This window comes from Astatotilapia calliptera, chromosome 18, assembly GCF_900246225.1.
Source record: "Astatotilapia calliptera chromosome 18, fAstCal1.2, whole genome shotgun sequence".
NCBI classification, from domain to species: Eukaryota; Metazoa; Chordata; class Actinopteri; order Cichliformes; family Cichlidae; genus Astatotilapia; species Astatotilapia calliptera.
In genome coordinates, this window is record NC_039319.1 from 32,039,027 (window position 1) to 32,056,408 (window position 17,382).

Genomic DNA, 17,382 nt, shown 5'->3' on the forward strand with positions numbered 1-17,382 from the left:
AACTGATATAAGATGCGGTAAGCTGAACACAGCTTCAACTGTCTGTTTGTTTAAAAATAGTAACGGACCGCGTTTTCTTGTTAGTAACTGTAATGGCGTTGTAACGATAGAAATAGTAATTAGTTAGATTACTCGTTACTGAAAAAAGTAACGCCGTTAGTAATGCCGTTATTCCCATCACTGCTTATAGGTTATCAAAACCTCATTTGAACATGGGTGTACCACCTGTATAAGATTAATACCTGTACATGAACTGTTAATCCAACAAATCACAGTAAAAAGCCACAGACAAAAACATCATAAAAAACTAATGAAAAACATTGTTTTTGAAACAACGTTTGAAAAACATTGTTTCATGTTTATTCTGGAATCCCTCCTTTTGACACATGTTCTCTCCCATGAGTCAACTCATCAGAACTAGGAGAATAACAAAAAGGAAAAGATTAGTTAGATCATTTCTCAGACAACATCAGGGCTTCTCCTCCTGAGTAAATTCGCTCCAGCCCTGCAAACCCTGTGTTAGAGAATGAAATTAATATTAATGTCATGTTAAGTGGGTCTAACTCTTGGCTCTGCCTGGAGCCAACATCCACACCCCAGTCACCTAGAAACCAAAATCAGTGAGTGAATACAAACTTAACACTTGCAAACAACTGTAGGTTATAGGAGTAATAAGGCATCCCAAACCACAGACACAAGTGTGCCATGTGCAGTTTATTTCCCCAAATCATTAAAAACACTACTGTTACCAAAATTTACCCAAATGTGTGTATTCAAAACTGACACCAGTGGTCATGGAGAGTCTCCATCCAGCTGGAACTGTACAGTGAAAAGTATTACAGTTAAAGAGTGCATAATATGTATCAAAGTCAAAGTCAAAGTCAAAGTCAACTTTATTTGTCGATTCTGCCACATGTACAGGACATACAGAGAATAGAAATTGCGTTACTCTCAATCCCTAGATAAATAGCAAATGAACATTTAAATATATTTAAATATAAAAGTGATTAAAAATGCAAGTAAAATAATTAAAAAGTAAAAATTTAAATAAATACAATTTTACATATAACAAGAAAGCTATACAATATACAATATAATGGGTAAGTGACATTGAGTGTAAACCAGGCAGAGTAGTGCAAATAGGCAAATAGTGCAAATGGAGATTTAGTAGTGTACGGTAAGAGATAGTGTAACAACAAAGTCTTGTGAGGTAATGGCAGTCCAATGCTCCACAAAGTGACTGGTAACTGGTGCAGGCCAGTGAGTGAGTCAGAGAGTGTGTGTGTTTGTGTGTGTGTGACAGAGTTCAGTGAGACCGTGGAGGAGAGAGGGGAGAGGGGGCAGAATCGGGAGGGAGTTAAGCTTCCTGACAGCCTGATGGATGAAGCTGTCCTTCAGCCTGCTGGTCCTGGCCTGGAGACTCCGCAGTCTCCTCCCCGACGGCAGCAGCTTGAAGAAGCTTTGCATTGGGTGCGTGGGATCAGCCGCTATGCAAAGGGCTTTTTTAGTGAGACGGGTGCTGTAAATGTCCTGGAGGGAGGGGAGAGAGACACCAATGATCCAGCACAGCACAGCTACCCAATGTAGCTATACTAGGTGAAGATAACATGACAGAATGTGTGTCCAGCTGTTACAACAGCTCCACTATGAACTGGTCAGAAAACATGACAGCAATGGGGTTTGAGATGACACATTACTATGACCTATTACTATTACTATAATCACTGGTAAGCTGAGTGTGTGGAGTTAGTGTTGATGAAGCTGTGTGTAAATGGATGAAATGCTGTAGTTTGTCTCTGTGTTGAGGTGGATCAGTGATCCTGCAGAGTCCTGTCCTCCCTGTGATGGAGGGAGATGACGTCACTCTGCTCTGTAAAACAAAGACCACTCCCTCCAACCTCCCAGCTGCTTTCTGTAAAGAGAGGCCCCTTCATACAGAGGGGGGAAGGTTCCGGAATTTTCACTATTGGAACTGTAGAGTGAGGGAATGTTAGGGCGGACACACACACACACACACACACACACACACACACACACACACACACACACACACACACACACACACACACACACACACACACTATCAGGCAAGGTCAGGGAAGCAGACAATATGTGCTTGTGTTTCTTTTAAGATAATTGTTATGGAAATTTTAACAATAACCTGCAACACACTAAGTGAGCTTGATTTAAGTGGGTTTAATAAACACATTGCAATATGGAGAGAGCATCCCAGTGAAACACCAGGACCATCTCTGAATTGTGGCCACCGCCCTTACATCTTATATACAGACACACAGACAAAGAACATTCCACAAACTCACATGTTGGCCCCTCTCAGGGGGGCTATACTTCCTCCCTCACAGAGAGATTTATGACCTTGTTTTCTGAGGATTTACATCCCTATTAAGCAGAAGGAGTCTCACTATCTGTTTAACTTCTCCCATTACAATGGCCTCTCTGTGGGAACTTTCCACATGCATGTAAACTAGTGACAGGAGTGCTCTTACTATAGTAAAGTGAGAAAGTGATATTACTATAACTAATGTGATATGATTAAATATGTGATTAATACATGAGAAAAGAAATCTGCCACCACATAATAAAAAGAGCAGAGCGGGGAGAAGAAGTCGGAGATGTGCTAGGAACGGAGGATTGTAAACACCTTTGCTTCTTTCTCCCCTTGCTGCAAGTAAAACTCAGCTGGAGTGTCCGTCTGTTCTTTGTGTCGAGTGGTTTCCTTGGAATGTACAGAGTGGGAATTTAAACCCAACAAGCTCCATCACTCTCTCCTCCTGTTCTCTCTATGTTGAGAAAAGAAAGAACTTTCACATTCCGACACCGATGATGTCACTCCGGTGCTAAGTTGTGGTTTTCCCCGGATTCAAGGATCTGTATCCTCCCGACACACCCTAAACTTCACTGCGTGCCTCACGAATTCCGCCGGGGGAAAAGTTTTGAAAGTAACGAACAAGTTTCACGTCACTCAGCAACAGACTGTGAAACACTAAAGAACGTTAAGAACTGGGCTCAGAATAACAGAAGACGATCAGGCACAGGAAATAAACCCGGTCAGTACTATTCAGTACTTGAATATGAATACTCCGCCCTTAAAATTATTGTTTATATATTCATTTATGTATTTACGATAACACGAGACAGGAGTCTGTTGACACGCTGTTATAGATAGATAATTAAATAAAACGAGCACGCGAGTGCTGTTAATAAAACTGCAGATGATCCATGTTGATGATGTCACTAACATCAAACTGTTCTCTTAATGTTCTCACTGCCGTTAATATTCTTCACACACACCTTTCTGTCAGCATCAAAACTACAGCTAATCATACAGTTAATGTCATTTTGGTTATATCGTGTGTGCGGCAGATGGAGAAAAATTTACACTTCAGGGGAAGGAAAAAAATGAGAGAATTTACTTATTAAGACAAAATAAAGATGAGCTGAAGTTTATTCCCACGTAATTAGACGGGTAATAAACGGGGGCATCCTCCTCCTCTTTCTATGCTGTACACACCCGAGCCTGCTACCGTAACATTTCTGCCCTCTTACCTCTTTCTCTGATATATGAAATATACAAAGAATTTCCTTGTTGTCAATAGAAAATTGTAGTCAGTATAATCTTTTAATAATATAAGTTTGCATATGATAGAATACTGCATGATGACCTCTTTATAACTCAGACTGTTTTTGATTCACTGTGACCCGTTATCATGCAGGGAAGGAGCAGTACCTGCTAGATAAGAGCTTAATGAGCAGTTTCACTTTGTACCAGGTAGAGGAGCCTCTCCTGGCACACACACACACCCATATCCGCACATGCTCACGCATCAACATTCCACTGAACAAACATATTCACTGTTGTATTACTCTTCTTGTGTATAAATAAAGACCAGGGCAGTGGCAGAGTGCGAGTCCCGGAGCCCTCACTCCAAGTGTGAGTGCTCTGTGGCTGCCCTTGCATGCAAGCAGGGGCGATTTTAGCCCATTTTTGGGGGTGCTTCAGCACCCCCAAAAATGAATCAAAGCACCCCCAAAGATTTCTTACTTTTTTTTTTTTTATCAATATTTGCTGTTTGTGTGACACACTACTAAAAATATAAAAAGCATAGAGTACTTGGTTGAGACGGAACATTTTAACAACAAAAGTATAGATAACCCCTCCCCCCTCCCAAAATGGTTTGTTCCAGCTCTCCCCCACTCTGGCTCTAGGGTCGTTGCTGCCAGAGCGATGGTAGCTGAGACGCAGCGGAGCGGAGGTGGAGTGCCTGGATTAAAACAGGACATATTAGCAGCATTTAACCTTCAGTTACTCTTTATGTAGTTAGATAGGAGTCATGTTTCTTTTTAGCTGAAAAACCTTACACCAGGTAACCTGCAGTGTTGAAAACGTGTTTTCCAACAATGTTTGCTACCCTACAATCCGTCCTGCTCTGTAGTAAATTCAGCGACATCTGACTGTCCTGTTGCTCCCATTGAAATGTATACAGCCTATTTAAAATCTAAAACTTAAAATTGTCCGCAGCCTGCTGTTGTTGCCACTGTCCTGTTTGAAATGGATACTAACTAGCTAACTGACTGAATGCCCATTAACCTTATAACTGCTGTTGTGTGTGTGTTTTTGTGTAGAGAGAGACAGACAGGTTCATAATGGATATAAGGACGTTTTTTCAAAAACAGGAGCCACATTCAGGTAAAAGTGTAAGAACAAATGATCCGTCAATAAAGGATAATGTTGGATCAGTGTTTCAATATTTTATATCTTTTATTAGATGTTCATGTGGTTTGGTTATTTGCCTTTTGGTTGAAAGTAGACTGAGAGAGGACTTTTTGTTAGTGATCTTAATAAATTTTTTTTTTTCATATTAATGTAATTTTTTCATCTAATTGAATCCAATCTATTTGTGTATGATTGTCAGTCCAAAGAGGGAGAGAGGAAAGAGGGAACATGAGGAGAAAGTACAAGGTCAGGAAGAACCAGGTAAGAAAACAGACAGGGAACAGTGACAAGCACAACAGAAACTATTAAACTGACAAAGAGAAAAATCCTGATTTTATTCATACAATCAGGAAGTTGTGTTCTCCCTATATTAAAGCTGCTATACAGAATCTGCAAAACAAACTGGGTTGAAACATTTTTGACCCTCTTTAACAACATTCCAACATAACATGATCATTGATTGGGGAGATTAAAATTAATGATATATTTTTATGTGGTTCAGCCACAACTCCACTAAAACCTCAGCCAGTAACAGGTAGGCCAACTTTTGGACCGTCCAGGTGTCTGTTTGACTGCTAGCATATCTCTCTCGAGCTCCATCACCCTCACCTGTGCCGTCCAACGTCCCGCCACCAGCCTCCACTGCAGCAGGCCAGAGACCACACCCCTGCCACAATAAGTAAAAGTATATCCTTGCTGTACCCTTAATGCTAAATATGCTAAATTAACCGCTGCCTTTGCCCCTTTGGGATTATTCTTATGTCACTGGGATGTTGACCTTTGACCTTCACATTAGAGAGATGGGCAGACATAATTAGTGTATGAATTTTAAAGTAACAGGTAATAAAGAGAGTGTAGCAAATGTAGTCAGGTTTATTACTCTGTATCACACATGAGTGCCCGAGGGAGGCGGGGCTGACTGGGGAGACACAGGAAACAGAGAGACAGGGCTGACTCGACATGAAACGATGAAACGTGGGACACGGGAACAGAAACTAAACACAGGCTGAAATGAACACTGAGGGAGGGAGAACTAAGATTACTGAGAGCCTGATAAATAAGAAGAACAAAAACCAAGAAAAACAAGAGTCAAAGAAAACCAAAACACAAAGCATTGGGCCAGGACCCACTGCTGTGACATTTATATGTGATAAAAACATTAAAAACTGCTCAGATGTTGAAATCTTTCTACGTATACTTTAGGTTCAGCTCTGCAGCCTGGCATTTGGTTAAGCATGATTCAAACATTTGATTTTGTTTAACTGGTTTTAATTATAGTTACTTTTTGTGAACATTTGTTGCAGCATTTAAAAATACATCATTTATTTTCAAACTTTTATTTGATTTAGAGCATCATATTTGACCAACGTAAATGTTTTAATTTCATATAAAATAACTGAAGCAGTGAACTAAATATCTGAAATCTTTCCTTCCTTAAAAGTTATAATCCTACTTAAGTTATAGTGCAAACGCTTAAGCAACAAATATACTTGATGCTAATTAATTAATATTTCCCTTTGATGTTGCAACTATGCGGTCACTTCTGTCTTTAAACAAAATAATATTTTCCAGTTACAGAAATCATAAAGTCCAAACTACACTGAAAAAAATATGTTGTTGGATTTACTTAATTCAATGGTGGACATTTGTTGCACACAGATGTTTTGCTTTGGCAGCAACTTAAACAACTGAGTTAAATTAACACAATTTATTCAAGTTCAATAAGCCTGTGCAATTTGTGTTGATAAAATGTGACTTAATCATGTTTTGATGAAGTAATTTGAGCTCTTGGAATATTTTAATCCTTCACAATTTTCTCACTTTATCCCAACACCATTCAATAACTTTTACCCAATACTACTTGGTCACTTAAATACTACATGTTATCTTCAAATTACATTTTGCTATTATATTCTAGTATCAAATGCACAATTTTCAAATGGAGGCCTTATAACAGATTATATTGTTCTCTTCCAAGATGGTTGCTGGCATCCACCAGTAACCTTTCAAAACAAAATGTCTAATTTCACTGCATTGACAGTAGGTAAAGAATTAAACTGACATTACTCCTCCACTGAATCTACATAAATCAACAGTTAAATAATGTCAGTTCTTCCGTGTTCTCTGGAATCAATCACAGCAAAGAAATTAGACTGTTTCTTTTGAAAAATGTTGGGAAAGAACAAATCAAGATCAAAAATCAAGATTCAGTTAAACAACAATTATAACTAAACAATTTGAGATAATGTTAGTTTCCATTAACATTAAATTAGGTTACTGAATTGGCAAACACCTTCCTATTAACATTACCCATTTTACCCCAATAACTAAAGAAATTAGCACTTGCAGGTCAAAACCTTTATTCAAGAGATGCAAAAATAACATTGATACAGTGACTGTCAAAAATTACAGCACTGATCATACTGTGACATGTTGGTTCAAAACAGCACACTTAGAAATATTCAACGTTCTTTACTTCAACTGAATGAAACTGAAAACACCATTTCACACGACCCATATGGGATATTTAGACTGTTCACGCTACATCTCTTCACTAGTAAAAGAAAGAAAAAATACAAAGAGAAATTTAAAAATGCTGCCAAAATGCTGCACAGAGCAAAAGGAAAAACAAACAACAACAAAAAAATGGCCCTGTCCTCATGGCAGTTGCAGTGTATATAAAAATGAACCCTGCGATCTGTTCCTGGAATTGAGCTTCAAAAATGCAGCAGAACAAGTGTGAGATTTAAATGTCTTCTCACCTAGAGCTGATCACCTTGCATGCATAACAGTGAGCTTTCCTTGCAGGAGCAGCTTTGTCTTAGTTGTGAGCTTTTCTTGTACCGGACTCTGCGTAAAAGGGTAGAGTGGAGACCATAATAAAGTGAATTACAGTAATCTAGTCTTGACGTAACAAAGGCATGGATAAGCTTTTCCAAGTCATTGTGCGGGATGTAGTGTTTGGCCCTGGAAATAAGGCGAAGTTGGTAGAAACTAGATCTGACGACAGCAGATACTTGTTTATCAAGTTTAAATGAGCTGTCAAGTAGCACACCCAGATTCCTAACAGTGTCAGGGAAAGAACTAGTGAGAAAACCAAAAGCATCATGAAGTTTGGCACAAAGAGCGTCACTGCCAAAGATCATAATTTCAGTTTTCTTATCGTTAAGGATAAGAAAATTTGCCAGAAGCCATTGCTTGACCTCACACATGCACTCTCGAAAGTTACTCACGGACATAGCTAGATCATCATTCAGCTCAAAATAGATCTGGATGTCATCGGCATAATAGTGAAAGGCAATGTGGTATTTCTCAAAAATGACACTTAAAGGAAGCATATACAGTGAGAACAGGGTAGGGCCTAGCACAGATCCCTGGGGGACACCACAGCAAACAGGTACAGCGGAGGAGGAGGAGGTGGCCAAGTGAACCGAAGAGAGCCGATCGGAGAGGTAAGATTTAAACCAATCCAAGGCAGCGCCCTTGATGCCTACAGTGTGCTCTAGTCTCGCCAATAGTATGTTATGGTCAACCATGTCATCAGAACCAACCACGACGCAAGAGGAACACTGATGACGTGCAACCCTATGACCCAATCTGGGGCAGTGATGTACCAGCGGAGTTCAAGTTGTGGACCACCGGACAGAAGGTCCTGCACTCACTGTTCCCATGGGTCGGAACTGGAAAAAACACGTTAAGAATTGAGACTCTTGACTACCGATTTGGACTTTTCCTGAACAGCTCAACAAAGATAAATAAGGCTCAGAATGAGGAAATCGACGCGATCAGAATAGTGGTCATGCAACACAGGGTCGCCCTGGACATGATTCTCGCTGAGAGAGGGGGCCTCTGTGTCTTATTCAACACCACTTGTTGCACCTATATCCCGGACAACGTGCACTCCTTGACCATGACCACCGCCCTAGACAAGTTGCGACAACTGAGTAATGTGCAGCAACAAGACTATGTCACGAACAATGAGGACTGGCTGACCTGGCTGCTGAGTGGCAGCTGGAAGACCCTCGTGATAAAAGGACTCGTACTGATAGGAGTTCTGCTTCTATTATTATGCTTGTTTTCTACATGTATCCTACCATGCATAAGATCCATGATTGACAAAATGGTACAGGCCACAGTAATTACCTATGTTGGACTGCCACTAGAAGATGAACCGGATGAAGAAGATTTAGTATAGAAACACACACACACATACTGAATGATGCTACAATTGAAAATGTTATAAGCAAGTGATTGTTGGCTGATAATAAAGTATGATTAAGTGAAAAATATTAACATCAGGAGGGGATGTTAAAGAAGAAACGCTTTAATGAGTTTTATGTTGCATTAAAGTACATGTTCATATTTTACTCTTAATAGGAAAAGAACAAAATGTACTACTCGCTCTGTTTATAGAAAGAGGAAGTTCACCCTATGATATTTATACGAACTTAGACACACACGCACACACACACATATATGCAAAATTAGAGGAAACTGCTATGCTTGTTTCACCCTGCTATAAATAATAAACGACTACTGCAGCTCGGTGTGAGTCCTCTCTGAGCCCTCACCCGTGCAGCACGTTAACCGTCTCCAAGTGTCTCAGTGTTGTTTATTCACCTAACTGTTTGATAACTGTAAATCTCTGACAACAGTTTATTTATACCATCTTCACGTGAACACATTCAAGAACATCACAGATGAAGAAACATTAAAAACTTCCACACTACATGAAGCAAGAAAAATAGTTTATTCCTTTATGTAGAAAAAACAGAAACATCAAACATCTCCAAGACTCTGTTTGAAAGAACTAAAAACCTTTGTTCTCATGGTTGTGGAGCAGGGAAATTATTTTACTGCTATTGTTAAATTATCATCATTATTACCATTGCATTAATAATATAATCTGGAGTTTATATTGTGTTTAGAGGTTTAAACAGTGTGTCTTTCAGAAAGGCTAAAAGTAACAGGACAGGAAACAGGCTTGGAGAGTTTTGCAGAAGTGAAAGTTATTTTGAGCAGCAGGCTAAGACGAGGCTTTAACAATGTAACAGATAGCTTTAAGAAGGCCTTAAGCAGTTATGACTATTTTATACACAATGCATATCTGTGCTTATTAAAGAGTTGGAGCTCGGTCAATTAATTGGGGGTCGGAAGCTTTCTACAGTGATCACTGGTTTTGATCACTCAGTACGAGAGAGCACTCCTAAGTCACTCTTTTAAAACTACTTTAATCACTTTTTGTTTACATAACTCACTCCCTTTGTCATATGGCTTCTTCTATTCCTCAATTACAAACTCAAATGCATTTTATTAAACATTCACACCATTGTATCATTCATACAAAATAGCAAGCTGTTCTTCATTGCATATGTTTGTGTTCTTAGCCAGGTTTAATCAGTGTCTATGCATTAAACTCCATGAGCTTGTCTTGTCTTTATAAGGTTAATGCATTTTCTGTTTGTGTATGTGAATTTGCATATGTTGCTTTTGCAGTGTGTCATTTTAAAGGTTAAACATGAGTTTCCAAAACGTTTTGCTGGAGAACAATGAACTATTTGACTGAGTTTCAATCATTTACAGACGAGCAAAACCAGGACAGAGAAAAAAGGACAAAACTGACTCAGTAAAAAACAAAAGAAGATCCCATGTAGATCTGTATTATGTAGAAGTTCAGCCCAGCAACCAGTTCAGTTCAACACAAGTTTAAATGATTCTATCTGAACTCTGTGGAGCCTGATCTCAAGCTTTTTGAGTCCGACACAGAAACCAGAGGATCTTTCTGTGTCTTCAGATTCACTGTGATCCAGTGATGGGAGTGATTTCAGCCCTGAGTGATCGCGCTGATGTTTGCACAGAGCAGACAATGAGGTGAATGTTTGGGCACATTGGTAACAGTGAAACAGTTTATTAGTAACGTGGGATCGTTTGTGTGCAGAGTATGAACTGAGATTCCTGAAGCTCTTGTCACACTGATCACAGCTGTAGTTTCCTTCCATGTGTGCACGTTCATGAATGTTACGACTATGTGACTGTGAGAAGCTTCTCTCACAGTTGCTGCACTTGTAGAGTCTCTTTCTGGTGTGGATCTGTTGGTGTCGTCTCAAGTGATGTGGACATTTAAAAGTCTTCTCACACAGGTCACATCGATAAGGTCTCTCCTCAGTGTGGGTAAATATGTGTTGTTGTAAGTGTGCGTATTTTGTAAAGTATTTGCCACACTGTTCACAGCAGTACACATCATGTCTGGTGTGAATGCGTAGGTGTGTATTTCGGTACCCTCTCTGGCTGAAAGTTTTTCCACAGATGTCACAGCTGTATGGCTTAATTCCAGAGTGGGTAACTAGATGACTCTGTAAGCTGCTACTGCGAGTAAAAGCTCTGCCACACTGATCACAGCTGTACGCTTTAACTCCACTGTGGATGAGTTGGTGTGTTTTTAGGGAACCCTTCCAGGAAAAAGACTTTCCACACAAGTCACAGCTGAACGGTCTCTCTCCAGTGTGGATGACCTGATGCTGTTTTAGTGAAGCCTTCAGAGTAAACTCCATCCCACACTCGTCACAGCTGTATGGCTTAATTCTAGAGTGGGTAACTAGATGACTCTGTAAGTGGCTACTGTGAGTAAAAGCTCTGCCACACTGATCACAGCTGTATGGCTTAATTCCAGAGTGGGTAACTAGATGCCTCTGTAAGCTGCTACTGTGAGTAAAAGCTCTGCCACACTGATCACAGCTGTACGCTTTAACTCCACTGTGGATGAGTTGGTGTGTTTTTAGGGAACCCTTCCAGGAAAAAGACTTTCCACACAAGTCACAGCTGAACGGTCTCTCTCCAGTGTGGATGACCTGATGCTGTTTTAGTTTAGCCTTTTCAGTAAACTCCTTCCCACACTCGTCACAGCTGTATGCCTTAATTCCAGAGTGGGTAACTAGATGCCTCTGTAAGTTGCTACTGTGAGTAAAAGCTCTGCCACACTGATCACAGCTGTACGCTTTAACTCCACTGTGGATGAGTTGGTGTTTTTTTAGGGAACCCTTGAAGGAAAAAGACTTTCCACACAAGTCACAGCTGAACGGTCTCTCTCCAGTGTGGATGACCTGATGCCGTTTTAGTGAAGCCCTCACAGTAAAACCCATCCCACACTCGTCACAGGTGTGTTTTTTCTCTCCCTTTCTTCTGTGAGGTTTGTCGGCCTCCTGAGAGCGCTGACTTCTGGCTCCATGTTGGTCCTGCAGTGACAGAGATACAAACAGAGGCAGTGAGTGAAATGCAGTCGTGGAACAAACTCAACCTTCAAACTCCATTAACACTAGTTTTAAACCTGAAGGTGGAGCGTGGCACCAAACACCTTAAAGGTCTCTTATCCCCACCTGCTGGTAGTTCTAACACATTACATCCAACCTGCTGTTAAAGATAATTCATGACTGTTCAAACACTAAAATCATGCCCATCCCTCCTGATTGTGTACTATTAGATTATTCTGTTATTATATGTTACCTTATATATGTAATCAAAGTAGTTGAATTAGAATACTGCTGTAGATCACATTATACCCTTTAATATAGAGTGTGTGAGCTGTATGTAGTGTAGTTCTCATTATACTTTTGAGTTAACAGAACATATTCACATATTAGTTCATTAGATAAATGTGCATCAATCTGTATCCTTGATCTGCTGGGAATGTGTTACACTGTTTTCTTGACATGCTTAATTGTTGAATCATGAAGAGAAGGTTGTAAGCAGGAGACTCTGTGTCTAAAGACAGGGGAGATAGATAGACCACATTCCACACCCCCACCTTACAGAAAGCAGAGAAACAACTGCCGAGGTCATAACTTAGGCGCTGTAACAGAGAAAAAATGTGATGTTTTGGCTTTTACGACTAGCTGGGGGCCACTAGAGACTATAAAAAGCTGAGCAACCCGTCACCATTTTGAGACATGTGCCTGACCCTCTGGTAGCATCTCTCCCGTCCGGACGTTGTAATGCTCTGACTGTTGAATTGTATGGAAATAAATGATTGTTGATTGAGCATTTATACACCGAGTATTGTCCTTCCTTCAGCCCAAAGATTCAAAGAATTCACACACACACACACACACACACACACACACACACACACACACACACACACACACACACACACACACACAATTTTTTATTTTAAGTCTTCATTGAAGTTTTGAATAATTCTCTAATTTTTTAAGGCAACTTATTCCACTTAAAAGTTGCTCTAAATGTAACAGTTTTACAAAACGTTACTTTTAACTCGAGCATTTACTAAATTGCAGCTTGTTGAAAACTGTGTAATATGATGATGTATTTCATCTGGATACTGCAGCTGAGCAGAATAAATGTGGTGTGTGTTACTAGTGCATTAATGACATCTTTCATAATGAAGAAGTGATACACAAAGAGCATTTCATAGCCATAGCTATGCCTTGTCGGCAGAGTTATGTGACATTAGTGATGTTTGTACTTTCAGCGTTAACTTGGTTTTAAAGCCTTTAAAATATACGCTGTTCAATAGTCGACCTTAATCTGACAGAGAATGTGATGATTTTGTGGATAATTAAAGTCAGTCATATATCCACAAACACAACAAGCTGATGCTGCTCGGTTTGCAGTCCTGAACATCACAGCACAAGCAGGATCCACTGCACTGTTAATGTGAGCTGTGTTATATTGCTGCCTCTGTTCGGTGGTGTCGAGCCAAACGCACTTTAACGTGTGTTTGAACGAGCTGACGGTTCACTCGTTAAGCTGAAAGAAAGATGCTTTAATCACAGCAGTCACACATGTGTCCACTGCACCATCTGGAACTCTTCTTGTTTACACTCGTAATAACACAAACACTAAATCCTGCTTCTCTGGTGCTGTTGTGTAGCAGTGTGTACACCTGAGACTGTCACCTGTCTGTCTGTCCTGCACTCTCTCTCTGTTTCTTTCTCTCTGATTGTGGAATAAAAGTATGAACATGTGTTTATAAGTTACACTTGTGTTTGAATCCTGCAGCTTATCACACATTTGATTTCCATGTGTGACGACTGCAAGTGTCCAGAGTGAGGACAGACTGAGGGACCCACTGCTGCACATCATCTGTGAGGCTTTGCAGCCCTGATGATCCACCAGGACAAACTCAGCAGTGTGTGAGGAAGAGGAGGAGGAAGAGCCAGCAGCAGCTGACAGATGGAGAGAATAGACAGACTGTTCCCTGTTTGTGAAGGACTGCTAGGAAAGTTTAACATAACTGTCTGTGCTGAATCAGTCTTATTAGGTAATGTTCAAATAATGTGATCATCCCAGTGTTTTCAGTGTGGGAGAAAGTACTCAGGGCCTTCAAGTTACACACTATGAAAGGCAGCAACAAGTTTAATGTTCAGAAACCTAAAGTCTGTATCAGCAGCAGAATGGAGCTAAAATAAATGTTGGTTTCAGTTCTATGAAGCTTTGAGTATTTTGGATCAGTAGCTGCTGTGTTTGTTGCATCATATTGCTGTAACTGTTTATATGCTTTATATATTCTGAGCTAAGTTGATCTATAGTGTTACATCATATTCTATAAGGATGTTATGTGTTTGTAGACTTTCTGCCCAGTTTGACCCATTTAGCAGAAGTCAGCCTGTTTAAGGCTCTGATATCTATTCTGTGTGACTTAAAGCAGTTATGACATGGTCTGATTTTCTCACCCAATAAAGGAATATTTCATATATCAGTCTACTCTTCATTCTATCAGACACAGTTATCACAGCTCCTACATTTGCTTTTTACACATATATGTAAGCATTGAGCCAAATGTAATAATGCCAACATACTGAAGTAACAACATTTGTCTCTTATATATGATACATCTGTATACACACTGTCACAGATACTTGTCTGTGAGTGAAGTGATTAATATAATAACTATAATATTGGCCATATTATATTTACATTACCACAGTGAGATGACTTTAGTCTCATGAACAACATCAGCTAATTGTTATTTACAGCTAATCTTAAACGACTGTTCAGCACAGAAATGAAGCCCAACAATCATGTTTCACAGTCCTGTGGTCTCAGCCTCAGATACTCATCAAATCACACAGAGCTCATGTAGAAACAAATGAACTAAATATGTTCTCCTTCATTTCTGTCAAACAAAGCTGTATGAAACGTTTCCAGCTGTTAGTATCATGGTTGCTAGGCAACCTGGGCAGCGCGACGGAGGCTAGACGTCCCATTTCACGAGCCTACGAGCCTCGCACTTCGGCCTTAGCGGTCTTTGAGTACGCGGCCCTTGAGGACTTTAAAGCTGCAGAACCTGAATCGGGATACAGCCATGATGATCTCCAGCCTCGTGCTCGCCAACATTCTCACCTGAGTTAAGAAGACGATCACTGAAATGGTCTCAGCAGGTCCTTTGATGACAGCAATGAAATGCAGTGGTAAGGCTTTTTGGGGATTAAGTTCGTTTTCATGGCAAAGAAGGACGATGCAGTTCATCTGATCACTCCTCATAACATTCTGGAGTGCAGGCAAAATGCTATTATAAAAACTTAAGCAGCAACTTCTCCAGGTTCCAATATTTATGCAATTCTCAAACCTTTTGGCCACGACTGTATAACCTCTTCTGAAGTTTAGTGGATATTATACATGGTTATGCTCAGGATGTGTCGGCCAGTTTCCACTGGAAACGCCTTTTGGTTAAACTGTCAGCGAGGAATTTGCATTTGCACTGTTACATTTTTATATAACTTTAATGCACATAAACAACAGCTGCTTGTTTCAGTGAAAATACATTGATGGGTTTTTAATAAAGTTGTGCAGCTGTAAAGTATTTTGTCTGGTGTCAATTCTATCGTCAGCTACATCGTTATGGCAAATGTTCAAATGTATATGGTGATAAATATCTTTGGTCATATGGTCCTGCTCTGTCTGTCACCTTCTGTGTTGAGCTCATTGTTTCCTCTGTAGTGGCTGAGCTGAGTCCAAGTAGCTGAAAATGTTCCTCTGCTGCTCCGTCAGACTCTCCTCCTCCTGCTGATCAGCTGGGACACAAAACAGATCTTTGTTAGGCTCCACACTGCACTGAAGAGTCAAAGTGTCTCATATGTTCATCTGACAAGTAAAAGAACACATTTTTGTTTCCCGAGGTGGGCAACTTGTTGGAAACAAACACAAAAGGTTTGAGCACTGATACCTGCCATTGCTGGCATTGAAAGATGCAACGCCAGCAATGTGGATTGTCAAGACTCAAACCAATCATCAAGCAAAGACAACAGGGATCATTTGTTTCTCTTTATTTAGCATTCACAGCATTTGTAGTTGCCTTCTGTGCAGGGGAAGTCCACGCACACTGTGTGGTACCGCCATCCGCAGAAGGTGCATTCAACCTCTGTAAGAGAAACGAGATTGTCTGAGACTGAAATGATATTCACTAAAGAAGTGGTGATTTGTAAAACTTCACATTTTGATCCGGGACGTACTCTGCATGAAAACAAGCGCTCACTCTTCCTGCTCAACAAATGACAAGGGCGGAGCCTTATACCACGTGATACAGAAGCTGTGCCGTGTGATGCTAAAATTAGCAGGGAAACAACAACGGAGAGCACGTCAGGGATGACGAGAAAGTGACAGGAGAAAATCCGTCCCGGTCAACCACCCAAACATCAATAACGGGAACCTTATACAGCGCTTCCCTATACACGTCGAACTCCCGCAGGCACAAAGACATTACGGAGGCTATCACTTATCACCTGACCAAAGATATGGCTCCATCAACACTGTGCAAAACGAGGGATTTAGGAAAACGATCAACACCCTAGACAAACGCTACACAGTGCCGTCCCGCAACTATTTTTCTATTGTTGCACTACCTGCTCTGTACACGCAGCGTCGAGCAACGGTGGAGACGGAATTTCAAGCAGGACAACATTTTGCTGCAACAACAAAACGTGAGACATTTGTTGTTTTATGTTTATTTATTGTTATGAGAGAATCATGATCTCAATTCTAAGCCAAAAAATGGTGATTCTCATTTTATGCAAAATCGTGCAGCCCTAACATTAACACAAAACTATTGTTTCACCAGAGAAACACACATGAAGAGAGAGAGAGACAATAACAGCTACCAAACAGTCGTCATAATTCGTCACACAATGAGAAAAGGACAAATCAACAAGTAACAATGACTAATTAATATTAAAATCTGTAACATAATGTATTGTTTGGAGTTTAGTCTGATTGGTTCAGGATGAGCTGCCATTATCCAATCACACGTCTGCTTACCTGCATCTTTTCTCTTTTTTCTAACCTGAGCACCTGATGGCTTTGAACTTTTGTTGTCCATCTTCCATTGGTTTGAATTTTGCGCTCCAGTACAAACACAAATCCCCCAACCCGAGGATCAGCACAATTAACCCAACAGCAGGCACGTGCAGAGGGGGGGGGGCTAGAGGGGCTTGAGCACCCGCCCCTTTCCTGATGGGTGCCCAAGGTGTCCTTTTGTTGAGGCAACTTTTTTTTAATGTGTGTGTGCGTGCGGAGTCCTGTCTGTGCCCCTCAACAATAATATTTAACTATTAATCACAGTTTTGCTAAATAAAAGGATCTGGCTTGCATCAGTCACATGATCACATTTAACCAATGGTCGCCCTTGACGG

The 17,382-nt window shown here is 40.4% G+C and overlaps 1 protein-coding gene and 1 long non-coding RNA gene across 2 annotated transcripts; both read right to left on the bottom strand.

Moving 5' to 3' along the window:
- Nucleotides 1-11,124: 11,124 nt before the first annotated feature.
- Nucleotides 11,125-15,091, bottom strand: LOC113009883 (zinc finger protein 2-like; the record flags this gene model as incomplete). The annotated part of the gene is made up of 3 exons (XM_026148454.1): nucleotides 15,042-15,091; nucleotides 11,452-11,638; nucleotides 11,125-11,238 (listed from the first exon to the last, which is right to left on the bottom strand). Coding segments are annotated over exons 1-3 (351 nt in total), but the record flags the coding sequence as incomplete, so codon positions are not given.
- Nucleotides 15,092-16,004: 913 nt separating this feature from the next.
- Nucleotides 16,005-16,239, bottom strand: LOC113010160 (uncharacterized). The gene is made up of 2 exons (XR_003270289.1): nucleotides 16,207-16,239; nucleotides 16,005-16,115 (listed from the first exon to the last, which is right to left on the bottom strand). It is a non-coding gene; the product is annotated as an uncharacterized LOC113010160 (long non-coding RNA).
- Nucleotides 16,240-17,382: the final 1,143 nt, after the last annotated feature.